A 17,704-nucleotide genomic window follows, 5' to 3' on the forward strand; every position below is an offset into this window, starting at 1 on the left:
AATGTTACTGTCACTTTCACATTGCAGCTTAAGTTAATATTATGTCTTGTTCCAAGTCTGAGTTAATGATTCTTTCAGTGATCATTAGCGTGTTTGAAATTTAAAGCATGAGGCATGAGCGGACTGTGTGGCAGGCAGTGTAGTCATGACCTGCTGTGTAGCAAGCGACTGAACATTCACAGCTTCTGTTCCATCCTGTCAGCCATGAACGAAAGACAAATGATTGCTCGTCAATGTTGTGACAACAGTTTTCTCTCATCCATTTCCTCCTGACACATTGCATGAGGTGAGAAACTACAACAAAGCCAAAACATTGGCACACTGTTATCCCTGATTTCACAAAAGGATGTCTTGCAAGCACAGGTTTGGCCCAAACTTAGTCAGTGGGTTGGTACATCTTTATTGTAGCACGCAGTCATAAAGATTGCCTGTGTTAGAGGTAAAACAGTGGGCAGCTGTTGGTATTTTGCAGGTAGAGAGGACTGAGTAGGAGCTGTGATACTGCACTGTCTCGTTCTTCACGACACAAAAAGCCCTCTCTTCACAGGCAGCGGGGAATTCCTCCTCACAATGACTCTTACTGTTGAACATCACAAAGTGTGTGTACCTTCGGGGAACAGATCCAGTTAATGTGGATTTCATGGGTGTTTTGGGCACTTAAGCTCTCAAGCTATACAGGCCAAATCTTTCTGGTTCCCTTTTAATTAATAAGTTAGTTAATAAGCACATAGAGTGAGGTTTAAGGTAAAGTGGCTTCTTACTTCCCTGTCATTCCAGGTAGGAAAAAAGACACAAGGAAATAAATCAAATTCCTACAGTGTAGTAGACAGGTAAAGAGGCGGGACCGTTAGCTGTTAGCTGATGTTTTTAAAAGTTATGAACCTTTTTGTGTAAAACAGTCAAACAGGAACTAGAAAGAGACATATTTCTCCCACATTATGTTCTCTCCATTGGCCCCATGTTTAATCCAGAATGTATTTAAAATACTTCTTCTCATAGAGGACCCAACACAGTCCTGGCTTACTTGTGGTTCCCGGAGTTGAAGAATGGTAGGCAGAGCCTTTAGCTATCAGGCGCCTTTCCTGTGGAAACACCACCTAATATTAAGATGAAACTTGAAGCTTTCCTTTTTAATAAACCTAATAGATAGGGCTGGATCAAGTGGCTCTATTGCTATAGACTTTTTGTGCTGTTTCACATAGTGTGTGTTTCTCTATTCTGTTTTTTTCCTCTTCTCTCTCCTTCACACCCTCAATCATTGACTGCAGACAGCTGCACCTATTGTCTGGTCTCTTCCTGTTATAAGAGAGTTCTTTCTTCCCATTGTCACCAAATGCTTGTTCACAAGTCAAGTAATTAATGTTGGGGTTTCTCTCTAATTTTATAGGGACTTTACTTTGCAATATAAAGCAGCTTGAGGTGACGTGCTGTAAAGGGATGCTATATAAATTGACCTAAAATAAACTGAGGGAACCTCCACACTCGGTGAAATTCAAAGGTTTTAGCACGCATGGTGTTTGGATCATTCATACTGGACTGGAACCAACACAATGCCAACACAATTCCAATTAAAAAGATGTATTCTTCTCTATGAAATCTGACCTGCATCTTTTATACTGTATGTACCGGTGTTCCAGCACAGCGAAACACAGCGACACCAGCTCCGTTCATGTATCTAGGTTGCCGACTGTTCTTTCAGCCCATTGGTTGAACCGGGACAATGTGTAGCTCCTCAAATGAAGTTTACTTACACTTCCTCACAAAAGAATAGCTTCCAACTTGCTTTATTGTCATAGGAACCTCGTGGTCCCTGGGGGTAACATGAGGCTGGATCCTGAAGTGTTCTTGGCACAGGTTTGGGACAAGTCTAACCAAGCTGTTAAATTATTGCTTGTACAAATGTTTCCCTTGTTTCCAGCTGTTTGAATGGATCTTACAGTCCAACAATAGAAGGCTGGTACACACACACCCAATACCCTTTGAACAGGCACATTGTCAATTTTTAACTACATACATGAAATGTGTTTGACCAGAGATGAATGCGTATCTGATAAAACTGAAACGACAAACTTTGCCAATACTCACACGAGTACACACGAGTAGGGCCATTTGTTCTGTAAAGGAGAGGAAGTGATAGTTTCAAATGACCTACCAGTTAAGACATAAATCTTAACTGGAGGAATAGAAATGTGTCCACTATATGCTGGCTATGTGGACAAAGTGTCCCGAGACGCCCACTGGAGACTGATTTTGAGAAGCGGTGGTCATGGGGAGAGCTGGCAGCTTTGGAGAGGATTCTTGCTTTTTGATCAGCAGCTCCAGCACGCCTAAGGGACGGGCGGAGGGACCTGAAAAACCAGTTGCCTGACATTATTACTTTCAGCGAGAAGCAACGTGGAGCCTCCTCCTCCTCCACACTCTCCTCCCCTTCTTCACATAAACACTGTGATTCACAGAGAAACCACACACACACACACTCTCTCTCTCTCTCACACACTCACAGATATCCGTGATTGTTTCTGAACTCTCACGCTCTCTCAGTACATCTGACCTGTATGCTTGTACCTGTGCCGCCACCACTTTAGCTGCATTTGGGATTTATTCTCCCCTCCTGGAGTTGCTCACCCGGCTCTTCGACTCCCTGGTGTCTCCCTCCCCAGGCCTGCTGCGATTCTGGACTATGCCCCCCTCAGTCAGCTGAGGGAGGGGGCTCTTGCACTGCTCAGGCTCCCATCCGGAGAAGGCTTGGGCTGAAATCAAAGAGAAGGTGATCGGGTAGGTCACACTAACCGCTGCGGTTTTCTTGGCAGATAATTTTTTTTGTTTTGATGTAAACTCAAAGAGTAAGAACTCCCTTTCCTGTTGACTGTTTCCTGTTCTGGAGCGGGGGTTCTCTCAGACATAACGAGAACACATCTCAGGTGAGGGGACAAAAAAACAGCTCACATACCAAAGATCTCTCATGTATAGAAATCTGCTTTTAGTGCTAAAGAAGTGGACAAGTTTGAATTGGAATTTAAAAAAAGAGTCATTTTGACCTCTCATTAGTATCAGGCTGCATATCACCTATTGATAAGTGACTGTTTGATGGAGCAGCTGCCCTTATCTTCCCATCAGCTGGCACTATAATTGCAGGTAAATGTGATCGCACGTTGTGTAGTCCTGCTGTACCGATTCACATGATGACGGTTTATTGATTTAAGATTTGTCATCTTCACACATTAAGCTTCTTCTAAGTGTTTAATGCCTGTGTAAATCTACCCAGCTAAAACAGATATTCAAGTTTTAATCACGTTGAAACATTGCTCGAAATGTTTCCTGTTATTCAAGTTATTCAATGTGATGTGGTTTGATTTTATTTTGCCTTCTGTGATTTTCTTTGTTTAATTAGAAGATTGTGATCCTATGATTGAAGTATAAAAGAGGTTAAAATGAAATTAAAATGACGTATTCACAAATGAACTCTGTGGCTCAGTAGGCTAACTTCAATTGTATGGACTTTCTTGTGTTGTCACATTTAACTTTGATGAGCATTGTCTTATAATGTGCTTTGTTAATACAGCATTAGCAAGTCACACCGCACTTACCAGCAAAGCAACACTGTGACAGAAAATGAACTTATATAGAAATCTATTACAGACCAATTAGAAACGATGGGATTTTCACCATGGCAATGATGGATTAATTCTATGTCGTGTATCCAGTTAGAAGGAAAAGTGTGTTATACAACGCTAAACTCTTTTCTGAGCAGCAGCATCTTAGTCATTTAGGAAAATTATTCATCCTATTATTAGATCGTAATATTTCTGAGGAATCTTGAATGAGTAATCAGCACTTCATCTCAGACAGTTTGTGTAGGTTTGTCTCCTGATAATAATTCTGACTGACAGATTTTAATTAGAAAATGTGTTCCTAATTAGTGTAAATACTCCCAGAGAATGTGTGAATGATGCTTTAACACTCCTTCAAGTGATTGGCTATTTTTTGCAGCTTTCACATTTGTAAACAAGCAAAAACAAAAAAAAAAGAGACACTGAGTTCAGCATTCAGTCTGTGCAACTTACAATCCATATTTGGGTATTTCATTGGGCTTAAATGCTTTTTTTTTTAAGTTCACACTTGAGAAATGGCTTGTTAATCCCCTCACACACTTCATTTGTCATGCTTTTCATGGCTGTGTAGAATACTCTTCACGCTAAGGAGCTGTTGTGCAAACTCATCGTAGACTCATTGCTGAAGGATTTATTGCCTCCATCTGAAACCAGTTTAGTGTGATTCTCACTACAAATACCAAATTATCTGAGCTTGTTTGGAATTTGGCTTTCAAATTGATCCACACATGGATCTACATTTTTATCGTCTTTGGGGTCTGTCCAATGACTTAACAAGTGTCCTGCAGTTATCTCCGGCATTCACACCTTTACTTTCATGGTATGATCACTTCAGCTTTACATGAATAACAGCAACTGTTCTCTGTTGCAAATTTCTGTGCTCACTGACTGGGCTCAATAAAAGTCACAGTAAAATCCCTATTTGGTGTGACATCTGAATAACCAAAGATATGAGAGGTTTACATCAGAGATGATCCAGGCGAGCTCTCTGCTGTGACTTTAGGCCACATGTCCGCTTTTCTAAGGAAACAATCGGGGGCATCTATGTCTTGTTAGCTTGCTTCAAAGTGACTGCTCAAATATTGGCTCCGACAGCCGTTTGAAGATTGTACTTTGAATGTACTTGTGAACATGGGTCGTGCGGGAGACTGCGTTGTTTTTAACGTCTGGGTGAGCATCTGCAGAGGTGGAACGAGTCAACAGCTTTGTCTGTTCATTCCCTCATAAAAAAATAATATTAAAAAAAAGGAAACTAAATTGTTCCCGTTCTGCAACGAGTCCACTTTCTGGACAGACCAATAACCGGCTTGTTTACTCAGGGTGGAAGAAAGGATATTGAATTTGCAGTGTTAGTGAATAGCTGCAGTTTGTGGAACAGCAAACAAACTCTTATTACAGAACGGAGAAGATTGACCGACGAGGACACGGATGCTGACGTCAGAATCAGTGGTCTGTTGAGATTTAGTTTCAGATTCCTTTACTTTTAAGAAACCAGAGTAAAAAAAGATGAGAGGGTCTCTTGCTACTTATGTCCTATGTCTTTTAAAAGATTATCCTGCTTGTGTATATTAACTGTAATATAGTTTCCCTGTGGGGGGAAAAACAGATTTTCCACGCTCTGGGGTTTGCAATAAACATAAAACGAGTTAACGTGGATAAGTGAATTAAGTATTTAGAGCTCAGCCAATATAGTATATAGATTGGCAATATCACAGCTACTACTGACAAATATGTTGTTCATTGTGTCCCAATGCAGGAACATGATGAAGGAAAACATACTTGGGCTGCTTTAGAAACAGTGTTATCACATATTTTACATCATAGCTGAGCAGGCAGAAATGTATTACTGAAAAGTCAATAAACAATGGCTGCATCATTTTTACTTTTCAATATTACATCATAAAAATGAAATGCTGAAAACTGACACTTATAAAAACATATAAAGTATATTGACAATGGTGCAACAGATCATAAACTTTATGCATTCGGTTGGATCTTGGGTTTAAATCTGTGAAGTTGAAGTGTTTTTTTTCCTCCATCCTGCAGAATCCTGGCCAAGCCACCGGCCTTTACTGCCACTCGTGTTTGAATTAGCTTGACTGATTTCCCCTTTGTTATCTTGACAATAAAGGATGTATGTTTATGGCTTATGGCATTTCCAATATGTGGCTAACTTGATCAGCTGATTACACTGTTTGGTTTGTACACCAGGAATGTGGTAGCCAGTGACCAAGCTATGAAAGGACCGGTGTTGCTTTAAAATGTTTACTGTAAATAAAAAACGATCCGGGTTCAAGCCAAAAATCCATCTGCTGGCACCTGTTATATGTTATTTAACTAACCCTGAAGAGAGCATATTCTCTAAGATTTACAATCAAAATCAAGCCAGAAAAGAGATATTATACACATAAAAATACACTTGGACAATTAAATGAGGTCATTATCTTTTATCACAAGCGTTCAATCATGGTAAATGGCTTAGGATAACATATCTTTTGCAATTTGTTCTACTCAGGGAAACGGCGCCATGATTCATTTGCCATCAAACTCGAGTTTTGTCTTCTGGGCAGTTCAGCCGAAGTAAAGGAGTGGGTATAGGATGACGATGTCTGCACGTGAATTAGTCAAGGTGTGTTAACATTAGGTGTTTTTCCTTGGCTGAGGGCTCTCCCAACCTCTGCCACATAGCACCCATCCTAAATCTAAACTGCAGCTCCTGTGATGTATTACTTACGTCTGTCAACACACCTATTCCGTGAGAGGCGTCACACCCACTGGCTACTGAATCACAAGCATGTGCAGCTATGTAAAGAGATGCCTCTGTACCATGAAAACGCCAAGTAAAGAGGGTGGTTAAGGAGTGAAACGTTTAGTTTAAAATTACAGTACAGCTATTGGGGAGCTGTCCCAGGGTGTAACCTATGACAGCTGCTTTGGGCTCCAGTCTCAAAACAGCCTTTGACTGGATAAGGAGTTACGAAAATGGACAGATTATGTTTCAACTGTACAAAAGATGACATTAAATCTCCATCCTGGGACAATAAATGTGATCTATCTTTGCTTAATCCGATCACCTCTTTTTGATAAAAGCTGGTACACATCCTGCTGCTCTGGTGAAGCCATTTTTTTCGACAGCACATTTTTGATTGCCTCTGCAGACAAGGCAGCTTTGTAGCACAACAAATACCCGTAGCTCTACATTTGAACCTTAAAGAAAGAGCTTGTTCTTTCTCTCATGGTAACTTATTCTATAATCACCAAAGACTCAGCTATGATAAAGGCACTTTTAACAAATTTATTTAATTAGTACACCTAGCTTCTTCCCATTTAAGCCAGTTAACCATATTAATTTTTTTTTTCCAGTAAATGAATCCAGACCTGTTATTCCGTCACGTTCTGTTAATTTGCTGTAAACAACTAATGGCAAAGAACTAATGAAGACATAATAAAGGATTAGAAGCTAAAAATACAGCACAAGTACTTTAAAGAAAAGAACTGTAATTGTGTTATTTGCCACCATCTGGAAAATGTACACTATTCTTTTTACACAGTGGGCCAATAAATGAACAAATACAGTAATAATACTTCAAAGGAAGATATAGTTTAAAACTAACCATTGAAAATACAGTACTGTAAAGAAAAATACTATAGCTATCAATAAGGTACTTTTTAAACACACACATTCATTTGAACTTTTTGCCTATAGGAACAAAAATGACTCAACTGGTTACATAACCACGTCATCCCCATAGTGTATTCCCTACTGTTTCCAAAGCAATGGTGTAACTGACCTTACACATCAGACGATTAGTTAGCCACTTATCAGAAGCTGTCAACACAGCAAACAGCTGACATGATGTATGCCATTATTAATCTCTTTGCCTAATAGTATGTCAACACCTGGAGAGTCATTTATGCAATATTTGCCCGGTGGATAAGACGTAAAGTACACACACACGTATCGAGTACAAGTTTCGTTACTCTATTCTCAGAGTGTGACTACAGTTCTGATTTTACTGCAGTGAAAACAATAAAATCACAGTTTAAGCCCTGACCAATTTTTGGTATTTGTGACTTTAAGTGTCTGTGCATTCGTGTCCTTGAGGTTTCGCATACACTATATGGTCTGTAAAAAGACCTTGTGCAATGCTTCCAGGATGTGCACAGTGGCTTGTAGGTGAAATGTAAACTCGAGCATGATGTTTAAGACTGAGCACAAAAGACTGCACTTATCCATACACTTCATGGGGGAAACAATAATCTAAAATCTCATAATCTCTGTAAAGTAGGTAAAAGAATGAATCAGAAATGACATGTCCAGTGTATACGCAGTGCTGGGGTGATATTTTCCATACTTTACTGTGACTATAATTGATATGATATGTGTCAGGATGTCTGCGTGGGATGATCTTCTGTGTGCCAAGATTTTCAGCTTTTTATAGCTGATGCAAATTTTTATCCGCTTGTGCCACCTGCTCTGATTGTGCCGCTGTGCTGGCAAACACGCTCCTGTTAAAGAAATCGAAATAGTTCTGTGATTTCAGCCTGGTAATTTTAAGATTAGTTAATGAGTGGTGGAAGTGATTAGGTCAAAAAATGTCAACTCATTATAAGATACAAAACCACACACACACACACACACACACACACACACACACACACACACACACACACACACACAACAACAACAACAACAACAACAACAATCTTTATTTATAGAGCACATTTAAAAGCCTTGGGCATACCAAAGTGCTTTACATAAAACAATAAATGCTATCGTAATGTCGGCACATTAAATCTTCCACTTAATCACCGCCTCATTGAGTCACGCTTGGATGACTCACTGAGCTCACTGTGTATCCTTTGGTTTACGTTGCACTGCGTGAAAAGAGGATGAGGAAGTCCAGTGATGACGCCAGCGTGCTACAAGTGGAAACAAAAGTAGAAGTGATATTTAGAGGATGTCTTTATGGAAATCTATATGGAAATCCATTTTATGGAAGTTAAAAAGTTTGTTCGTGTCAAGTTTGCTTTGGTTGCGAGATGGTGTCGCTGTCCTTATCAGTGTCAGGGGAGAGATCAGTGACAGGGACAGCCCTGACCTACAGCTGTGATCTGATTGTTTCCTGGAGTTTCTGGGATCCTCCCACTTGACAGAGGATCTCTTCGTGACATGCTTGCAAAAAAGTAGATTAGATTGCGATCACAGTGTTCTGAGTACAATAACGAAATCACACAGGAGCCCTGATTGTCGACTTGCAGTAAAATAATATCTGAGGGTGACTCTAGGAGTCATGGCTGAGAGATCGCTAATCTATACCTTTTCATTTCTAGAACCTCGTTTGTAGGAATAAACGAATTAAATTTTAGCATCAGGAACTTCATTTTGATAAAACAGTTTGCACATAGTGGGGGTTTGACCATTACATAAGCATTTATTTTGGTAATTACCAATACTGTTACTTTAGCCAATATTTGGCATTGTGTGGTGAGCTAATAAGTTTGTTAAGCACTGTAACTTGAAGACTTTAGTAAGCACTATTATACTTATATGTTGTAAAAGAGAATGTGTTTTTTCAGTTAAAAATTTATTCATGTTTATTTTGAATCTGACTACGGGAACTTTGAGTTTTGAAAACGTTAGGAATGGGGCAGGATTACCACCACGTTTAACAGCTGAAACTAGAAAAGCAAATGCTGTGCTTGGAACGTAAAATGTTTCCCCATTCTTGCTTTATCTAAAATGTTACCTGCTTATAAGTACAGAGCCTCCATTGTGGTAATTTTGATTTATTATATGCCAAGTGTTTATGTAAGCTGACAGGTCTAGATTGCAGACAGTTCATCTTAGCGCCGCGCTCTTTTACCACAATGCCATGCTGCTTTATGTATGCGGAAAATGTGAAAAATGGATTTGTCCTGCTGAAATAAGAAAAGAAGTGTCATCTATCTGATTGGCAGGTTATGTTGCTCTTAAAAGTAGATCTCATTTATTTTTTTTATTTTTATTTTTTTCTAAATGACATCAGAAACAGCAGTATGCGACATTACGTGATGGCAGAGCTTCAGTTCATCCTTTGTCTTTTTTTTTTTTTTTTTTTTTTTTTTTTTGGACCATTCTCTGCGGCCTGCTGGAGCGGGAGGGCTAGTAGGAGGAGTTGGCCGTCCGACTGCGGTCTGGGGTGTGGGGCCTCCCTGCTGCTGCGGAGTCGGGGTGGTCTGCCTCTCCCCACCGCAGGGAAAAGGGTAACACCACCTGGGTCTGGGTGCAATTCCCCCCTCCAGGGGCAAGGGTACCTAGACCCGGTTTGTAGAGTACGCTTGGGGAGTGTGATTGTGTGTACAGCGTCTCTTTATGTCTGTCTCCACGTTGGTTGAGTGTGGAGTGAGTGCATATGAGAGCATGAGGGTGGGAATGGATGTTTGTGTCTGTGTGTGCCTGTATGTCTGTGTCTATATGTCAGGTTGGGTATCAGACACCACCTCTCTGGGGACACCTCAGGCCCTCCAAGGTTTGGAGGCCTATCTCCACCCACCACCACTTCCCCTGCCGGTGGCGGACTCCCTCAGGTGTCGGTGTGTTGGTGGTTCTTTGTGTCTGGGGGTGGGCGTCCGGGTACACACCGGCTCACTCCTTGGCGGCCGCTTGTCGGGGCCTGGGGCTTGGGGCTCGCTCGGGCCCCTTTGGAGGTGGGGTGCCCCCGGCCTCTCGGCCTGGGGCTCGGTCACTCAGGCACAGCTGGCTGCCGGCGGAGCTCACGGGCGCGTCACTGCAACTCCCCCTGACTTCTGCTCCGCGGCTGCTGGGCGAGCCCTCATCTGGGACTCTCCTCAGCTCTTACTGGAACAGTGGCGCGGCTGCCCCTCTGTTGGTCTTCCATGGTCTCTTGTGTTCTGGGGGCCTCTGGATGTCTGGAGTTTTGATCTCCTCCATACCCGCTTCACACCCTGGAGGACGGGGCTGTGGCCCCCCCACACTCCCTAGCAGATCATTACATGGAGAAACCTTTGGAATGCAAGCATGCTGATCCACACAGGTATGCACACATGGGTATTCACAGACGCGGACTAAAGCTTTCTTGGCTGCTGCCTCAAAGCACACTGTGCGCTGTCTATCTTGCGTGCTGCACAATATCGTTTATTATTTAGTAAATATTGATATCTATGACTAGCTAGTTTATTGTGATGGTGCTTTGTTTTCTCTATTATTATGTTGCTCTTTGTTGTTTGCTGTCTCCTCTGTTTTTTTTTTTTTGTTTGTTTGTTTTTTTTCTCCATACAGGTGACCCAGGAGTTCTTTTTTTTTTTTTTTCTCTCTTCCCCCCCCTTCTCACCGTCTCTTCTCCCCTTTGGTTTTCTTTCTTTCTCTCCCCCTCTTTCTCTCATTCATTCCCCCTGTCCTATTTATTAAAAAAAAAAAAAAAAAAAAAAAGTAGATCTCATTTAGCATTACTGGTGTCTTCACAGATGTTGACTAATGTCACCTTATTACCATGAAAGCATCCGGCTTCTGTAACAGTCCTTGTTCTCTTTAGTGCCAAGGATGTGATTCCTCACACCACAACATAGTTTTCCACTTCACTTCAGTCCATTTTAAGTGAGGTCTAAGTCATTAAAGATAACCCTAACCCAACATTTTGGAGAAGGGAAAGACTGATTTTTATGGAAATACTGAAAATGGATTTTGATGTGTGTCAGTTGGGAAGATTATTTTCTTTGTTCCCTGATTGATGAGAGAAGGGAATGATGAAAAAATAGTTGAATATACTAAAAAAGCTAACGGGAAAAATTGAAAAATTGAAGGGAAAGGTCAAAGTCAGGGAATGGGATAATTAATCATTATCCCCTAATTAATATAACTGAGGATAGGAAAGGAAAAGGGAGCGAAGGAGGACAAAATTTAGTAAAAGGGAATTAATAGGAAGTAAGGGAAGATTTGATTTTTGGAAATGGAGGAAAAGACACAAGAAGAGGAGGGGAAGGTTAGGCTTCAGGAAATGAAGGAAATGAAGAAGGGGTAATGCTGAGGTTAGTCCAGTGGAAGGAGGAAGAAGAGATGAAAAGGTGGGATTTAGGGTTTAAGAAAAAAGAAAACAACATAAAAGGGAACTTTTTTAAAAAGGAGTGGAAAGAGGATAAAGGGAAAGGGGGGAGGGAAGGTTGATATGAATGAACAGGATCATTTATAGAATATAGTTAGGAGGAAAGGAAGGAGAGGGCGCAGAGGTTTGGGATTTTGGTTGAAGTCATCTCTAATGATGACTTAGGCCTCAGAGGATTAGTGCAGTGTCACCTGAGATACCACAATCCTGGCCATTCTCTGCTGGTTTTTGTCCTTGTTTCTCTGGATGTTCTGAATCTTGTAATTATATTATCTACTGAAGATGATGATTTGCACTTTTGCGTTGGTAAACATTCCTAAAATGTGAAATGGCGGACCGCTGCCCACATTTGCTCCCCTTGTGCTTAAAAACGTCAAAATGTTACAAAATGTGATAACGTAAGGAGGTGTTTATGCAAAGGAGGTGCAGGGTATATGAAATAAATAAATGTTAAGTACCCCAAAATGAGAACTGTAGGGCAGGAATACAGGAACGCAGTACTGGGTCATATTTGTGCTCTGTTTTTTCAGCTTTGTTCTGACTGCCTGATGAATATACATCCCTGAAACAACAAAGGCTCTGGCAGACATGACAAAGCCTGGCATTACCAGCCAGTCAATCAGAAGCATGAGAACCCAACAATCACATCCTGTCAGTCAGTTTAATATCATTTGTTTGTGTGAGAAATCTCGTCAGAGACGAGTTATGTGGCTGGCAACATATTTTCTGCTTTGACTGCTTCTGTAGACTGCGTCGTGAAATACATCAAAGATTTTAAAAACGGAAAAAAAGGTGTGTATTTTGCTCTCTTATCTTCCCCTTACCCCCAGATCTGGTTCTGCCAGAGGTTTCATCCAGTTATAAGGGAGTTTTTCTTTCCCAGTTTCGCCAGGTGCTTACTCATAGCCTTCAATAGGGGACGGCTCTTGTGAATATATATAAATAAAACTGAACAGAAAAGCTTTATGATTGCTAGAATCTTCTGGTACCACAAATCTTGCTATTCACTCGTACTTTTTATTGTACTGTTCTGGTGAGGTTTGCCATTCTTGTGGATGCCATAAAACATTCAGTCATTACCAACTTTCCCTCCACTGAGCGATCCATCTGCTATTTTTATTCCCCATCTGTTCTTCTACATTCCTCTTATTTTCTAGATGTGTTATAAATCTATTGCAGAAACGGTTTAAACCTTATAATATTTCTCTCGAATGAATGTAGTGCTGTTTCAGTCTGTGGCTGACGTGATACTTTTTGTTCTTGGCAGGTTATTCCTGAAGATGCAAGCTTCAACCGTCTCACCAGTGACCAACACTACCGTAACTTCGAACACAACCGCTATCACCAAGTCCAAAGAACAAATACTCATTCAAAGTAAGAACATCATCTGTGTGTGAGCTCCAAACTGCAGCGTCGTCTTGAACCAGACATCAGTGAAACACATCCTTGTCAGCAAGGTTTTGTTTTTTTGTAGACACCATGACAGCATTCCGAGGGAGACTGGGGACATTGAGTCCGAATGGACCATGTTCAGCGTCTCCATTGCCGAAGCTGCTGCATTGAGCTGCGGCCGCAAGGTGGTTGGTGCCTGCCGTGGTGGTAATCCCCGAACCAAATGGTGGACACCAGAGGTGAAGGGAGCCACCAGGCTGAAGAAGGAGGCCTATCGGGCTTGGTTAGCCTGTGGGACTCCGGAGGCAGCCGACAGGTATCGACAGGCCAAGCGGAATGCGGCTCGGGCAGTGGCTGAAGCAAAAACTCGGGTGTGGGAGGAGTTCGGAGAGGCCATGGAAAAAGACTTTCGGACTGCCTCGAAGAGATTCTGGCAAACCGTCAGGCGTCTCAGGAGGGGAAAGCGGTGCTCTACCTGCACTGTGTATAGTGCTGGCGGAGCGCTGTTGACGTCGACTGAGAAAATTGTCGGGCGGTGGAAGGAATACTTCGAGGACCTCCTTAATCCCACTGACACGTCTTCCGGGGAGGAAGCAGAGTCTGGGGATGAGGGGTGTGACCCACCAATTTCCGGGGGCGAGGTCACTGAGGCAGTTAAACAACTCCTTGGTGGCAGAGCCCCTGGTGTCGATGAGGTCCGCCCCGAGTTCCTGAAGGCTCTGGACGTTGTAGGGCTGTCTTGGTTGACACGTCTCTGCAATGTTGCGTGGAGATCAGGGGCAGTACCTGTGGACTGGCAGACCGGGGTGGTGGTCCCCATCTTCAAGAAGGGGGACCGGAGGGTGTGTTCCAACTACAGGGGGATCACACTCCTCAGCCTCCCCGGGAAAGTCTATGCCAGGGTGCTGGAGAGGAGGGTTCGTCCGCTAGTCGAACCTCGGATACAGGAGGAACAATGCGGTTTTCGTCCTGGTCGCGGAACACTGGACCAGCTCTTTGTCCTCTCGAGGATACTTGAGGGTGCATGGGAGTTTGCCCAACCAGTCTACATGTGTTTTGTGGACCTGGAGAAGGCATTCGACCGTGTCCCTCGGGGCGTCCTGTGGGAGGTGTTGCGCGAGTATGGGGTGTCTGGCCCATTGCTACGGGCCATTCAATCCCTATACAACCGTTGCAAGAGCTTGGTTCGCATTGCCGGCAATAAGTCGGACTCGTTCCCGGTGGGTGATGGGCTCCGCCAGGGCTGCCCTTTGTCTCCGGTTCTGTTCATAATTTTTATGGACAGGATTTCTAGGCGCAGCCAAGTGGCGGAGGGCTTTCGCTTTGGTGGCCTCAGAATCTCATCTCTGATTTTTGCGGATGATGTGGTTCTGTTGGCTTCATCGGGTGAGGGCCTCCAGCTCGCACTGGAGCGGTTCGCAGCCGAGTGTAACGCAGCGGGAATGAGGATCAGCACCTCCAAATCTGAGGCCATGGTTCTCAGCCGGAAAAGGGTGGAGTGCCCACTCCGGGTCGGGGATGAGTTCCTGCCCCAAGTGGAGGAGTTCAAGTATCTCGGGGTCTTGTTCGCGAGTGATGGGAGAAGGGAGCTGGAGATCGACAGACGGATTGGGGCTGCGGCTGCAGTAATGCGGACGCTGCACCGGTCAGTCGTGGTGAAGAGGGAGCTGAGTGTAAAAGCGAAGCTCTCAATTTACCGGTCGATCTACGTCCCTACCCTCACCTATGGCCACGAGCTGTGGGTAGTGACCGAAAGAACGAGATCGCGGATACAAGCGGCGGAAATGAGCTTCCTCCGAAGGGTGGCTGGCCTCTCCCTTAGAGATAGGGTGAGAAGTTCGGCCATCCGGGAGGGGCTTAGAGTAGAGCAGCTGCTGCTCCACATCGAAAGGAGCCAGCTGAGGTGGTTCGGGCATCTGGCAAGGATGCCCCCTGGGCGCCTCCTGGGCGAGGTGTTCCAGGCATGTCCCACCGGGAGGAGGCCCCGGGGCAGACCCAGGACACGCTGGAGAGATTATATCTCTCGGCTGGCCTGGGAACGCCTTGGTATTCCCCCGGACAAGCTGGAGGAGGTGGCTGGGGAGAGGGAGGTCTGGACCTCTTTGCTTAGGCTGCTACCCCCGCGACCCGACCTCGGATAAGCGGATGAAGATGGATGGATGGATAGACACCATGATAGTAGGGGGGAACAACTAAGCTGTAGTGCCTCTTCACCTCACTGTGCAATACCTTTTGTGCAATACTTTTGTAAATAGTCAACGGTGCAATAGACTCAATACTTGAAATGTGCAATTCACTTGTATTTTTATTTTTATTTTTATTTTTATTCCTATTTATTCTATTTATCCCCTTCGTATATTTTATTTATATTGTCTCTGTATTTATATATATGTGTGTGTGTATAACTCTGTAACTTCTGTCGGTGCTGTGCTTTTTTGGAAATCGAATTTCCCAGAGGAACCCACCCGAGGGATTAATAAAGTTCTATCTAATCTAATCTAGTGCTTTGAGTTAGATAAGAAATAATCAGAAGAGCCAGTCCTCAGAAATAAAAACCCACTGCGTCATAAAGTCTAATCTGCACATTTCTTATGGGCTTGGCAGACAAGTATTTGGTAGAAAATATTTACCGTCGTCTGTTTACCTTTTAGTGATATGGTTGCTAGGTCACAAGTCATTATTTCTGGAGGACACACAAAATAAGTTGGACCATCACAAGAAGGCGGAATGTGTATAAGACGGCGTAGCTCATAAACCAATTGTCAGAGAGTTCATTGCTCATCTTTCCTTTCTTCTGTGTCTCTCAGGTTCTGGCGCTATGATTGCTGTCATTGTCATTGGCATTATTATCATTCTCGCCATTTTACTCATCATCCTGAAGACGTACAACAGGTGAGACGACATTCCTCGGACACAAGGCGATTCCTGCATACCGAATGTTTCAAGCTGTAAAGCAATGTTGCTATTTCTGTTCACTTCGTGGAAGACTAGAGAGCTGCTTCAGCTTTTCATCTTGCTTTTTTTTTATCACGTTCCGTTTGAGAGATACCATAATACCATCTTCTGTATCAGATTCTTATTTATTCTCTGCCTGTGGTTCCCTGACATTTTGACGAGGGACTTTTTCCCTATAAAGTGGCACAACCTGACGTACAGGTCACATCTATCTATATATCTGATTTGCAACCGGTAGCTAGAACCACACAGGGGCATTCCCTTCTTAGATTGTTTAACTTCAATAAAGACACATGAGAGGGACTTATGACCCTTTGACAATCTAATATATGTAATGTAAATGAGATTTTTATTTTATTCATATAGCTACTACAGTAAAAAGACAAAAGACAAGTAAAAAACTGCTATTATTATGGAATTATTACAGGAATCACAAATTTAAAAGAAAAATCTATAAATTTGTCTTCCCAATGTCTTTGTTTGTTTTTTGTTCAGGCGGACACGTGAATCCAGACTCCTGGGAACCAGTAGAAGTTCAAAACCTCGTCCGAAGATGTCCCAATCTACAGTTCAAAGCAACTTTCCGCTGACGCCCGTGGGAATCAGCTCTGTGTCAGGGAGCATCACCAACTCAAACCCAGCCTCAGAGAGCAGCTTCCGGCTGCCCAGAGCAGAGCTCACCAGTGCGGAGGGGAATCAAGTTGAGCAGTTCAGCACCAACAGCGGGTCCACCGTGGTCACCATACATGAAAATCCATCAATAGAAAACACATAGCACCAAGACTGCGGTTTAGTCTCAAAACAGGCACTGACTGATGTGTTGTTACATATTGTGCTGACTGAATGCTGTGGAAACTCAATCTGTGACCTTGTCACTGTTAAATCTCCAACAACTGGGCCACTGGTAGAGACTACAAGGATATCATGAGGTCTTTTGGGTGTACAATTCAAAGATGATCAAAGCAGCACTGGAAAGAGACACAAGGGAAATGAAGGATCTGAATACGGAAATTTCCTTTTGAAGAACTTTGGCTAAACTCAGTGTTCAGAGAATAGTCATTGCTGTTTGTGCTCTTTGCTGATGTTGCATTACTGCTAATGAAGTAATGAAGTAATGTGTAGTGTGGACAGCTATGGGCTTATGGCTGGATAATGCTGGTCCGGCGATGCAAATTTATGTTTTCAAGAGGTTTTTGAGTAAACGTAGAATTCATCTAATTGAAGGCATGGAAAATGATAACTCTTTTTGTAGTTGTGTAATGGACACCCTTTATGACTGAGAAAATGTGTTAATGTTCCAGATTTATTTTGAGCTCTATTAACTTTACATCATTCTGTACTTGTGAGCAGTCACACATTCACAAAAATCTCAAAAATATCATTACGTCCTTCTTTCTTTCTTTCTTTCTTTCTTTCTTTCTTTCTTTCTTTCTTTCTTTCTTTCTTTCCTTGTTACCACGCAGAATGAAGAGACCTATGTGAAACAGCTTGTCAGCCTTGCTTCCTGATGTGAATCATTTTTAATTTGACATTAAAGTATTTTGCACTTTATTCTCTTTGGTCCATGTATTTGTATTGTTTGTAGATGTTCACTAAATGAAATGAAGTGAAAATAAAAACTAATATTTGTAGTAGTGGATTGTC

The 17,704-nt window shown here is 42.6% G+C and overlaps 1 protein-coding gene across 3 annotated transcripts; it reads left to right on the plus strand.

The window, feature by feature from the left end:
• The first annotated feature begins 2,457 nt into the window (after nucleotides 1-2,457).
• On the plus strand, nucleotides 2,458-17,694 carry ncmap (non-compact myelin associated protein). 3 transcript variants are annotated; one of them, XM_085442075.1, is made up of 4 exons: nucleotides 2,458-2,775; nucleotides 12,981-13,087; nucleotides 15,913-15,997; nucleotides 16,556-17,694. In XM_085442075.1, exons 2-4 carry the CDS (start codon nucleotides 12,994-12,996, stop codon nucleotides 16,833-16,835), a joined length of 459 nt encoding a protein of 152 aa, XP_085298201.1. In that variant the 5' UTR covers nucleotides 2,458-2,775; nucleotides 12,981-12,993; the 3' UTR covers nucleotides 16,836-17,694. The 3 variants fall into 3 exon arrangements, with proteins under 3 accessions (XP_085298201.1, XP_085298200.1, XP_085298199.1); XM_085442074.1 differs by lacking the exon at nucleotides 2,458-2,775 and adding an exon at nucleotides 10,900-12,505 and having other exon boundaries at nucleotides 12,561-13,087; XM_085442073.1 differs by lacking the exon at nucleotides 2,458-2,775 and having other exon boundaries at nucleotides 10,900-13,087.
• Nucleotides 17,695-17,704: the final 10 nt, after the last annotated feature.

Source organism: Copadichromis virginalis, linkage group LG19 (assembly GCF_057382275.1).
Source record: "Copadichromis virginalis isolate Kocher_CV1m ecotype Utaka linkage group LG19, C_Virginalis_male_GT1.1, whole genome shotgun sequence".
NCBI classification, from domain to species: Eukaryota; Metazoa; Chordata; class Actinopteri; order Cichliformes; family Cichlidae; genus Copadichromis; species Copadichromis virginalis.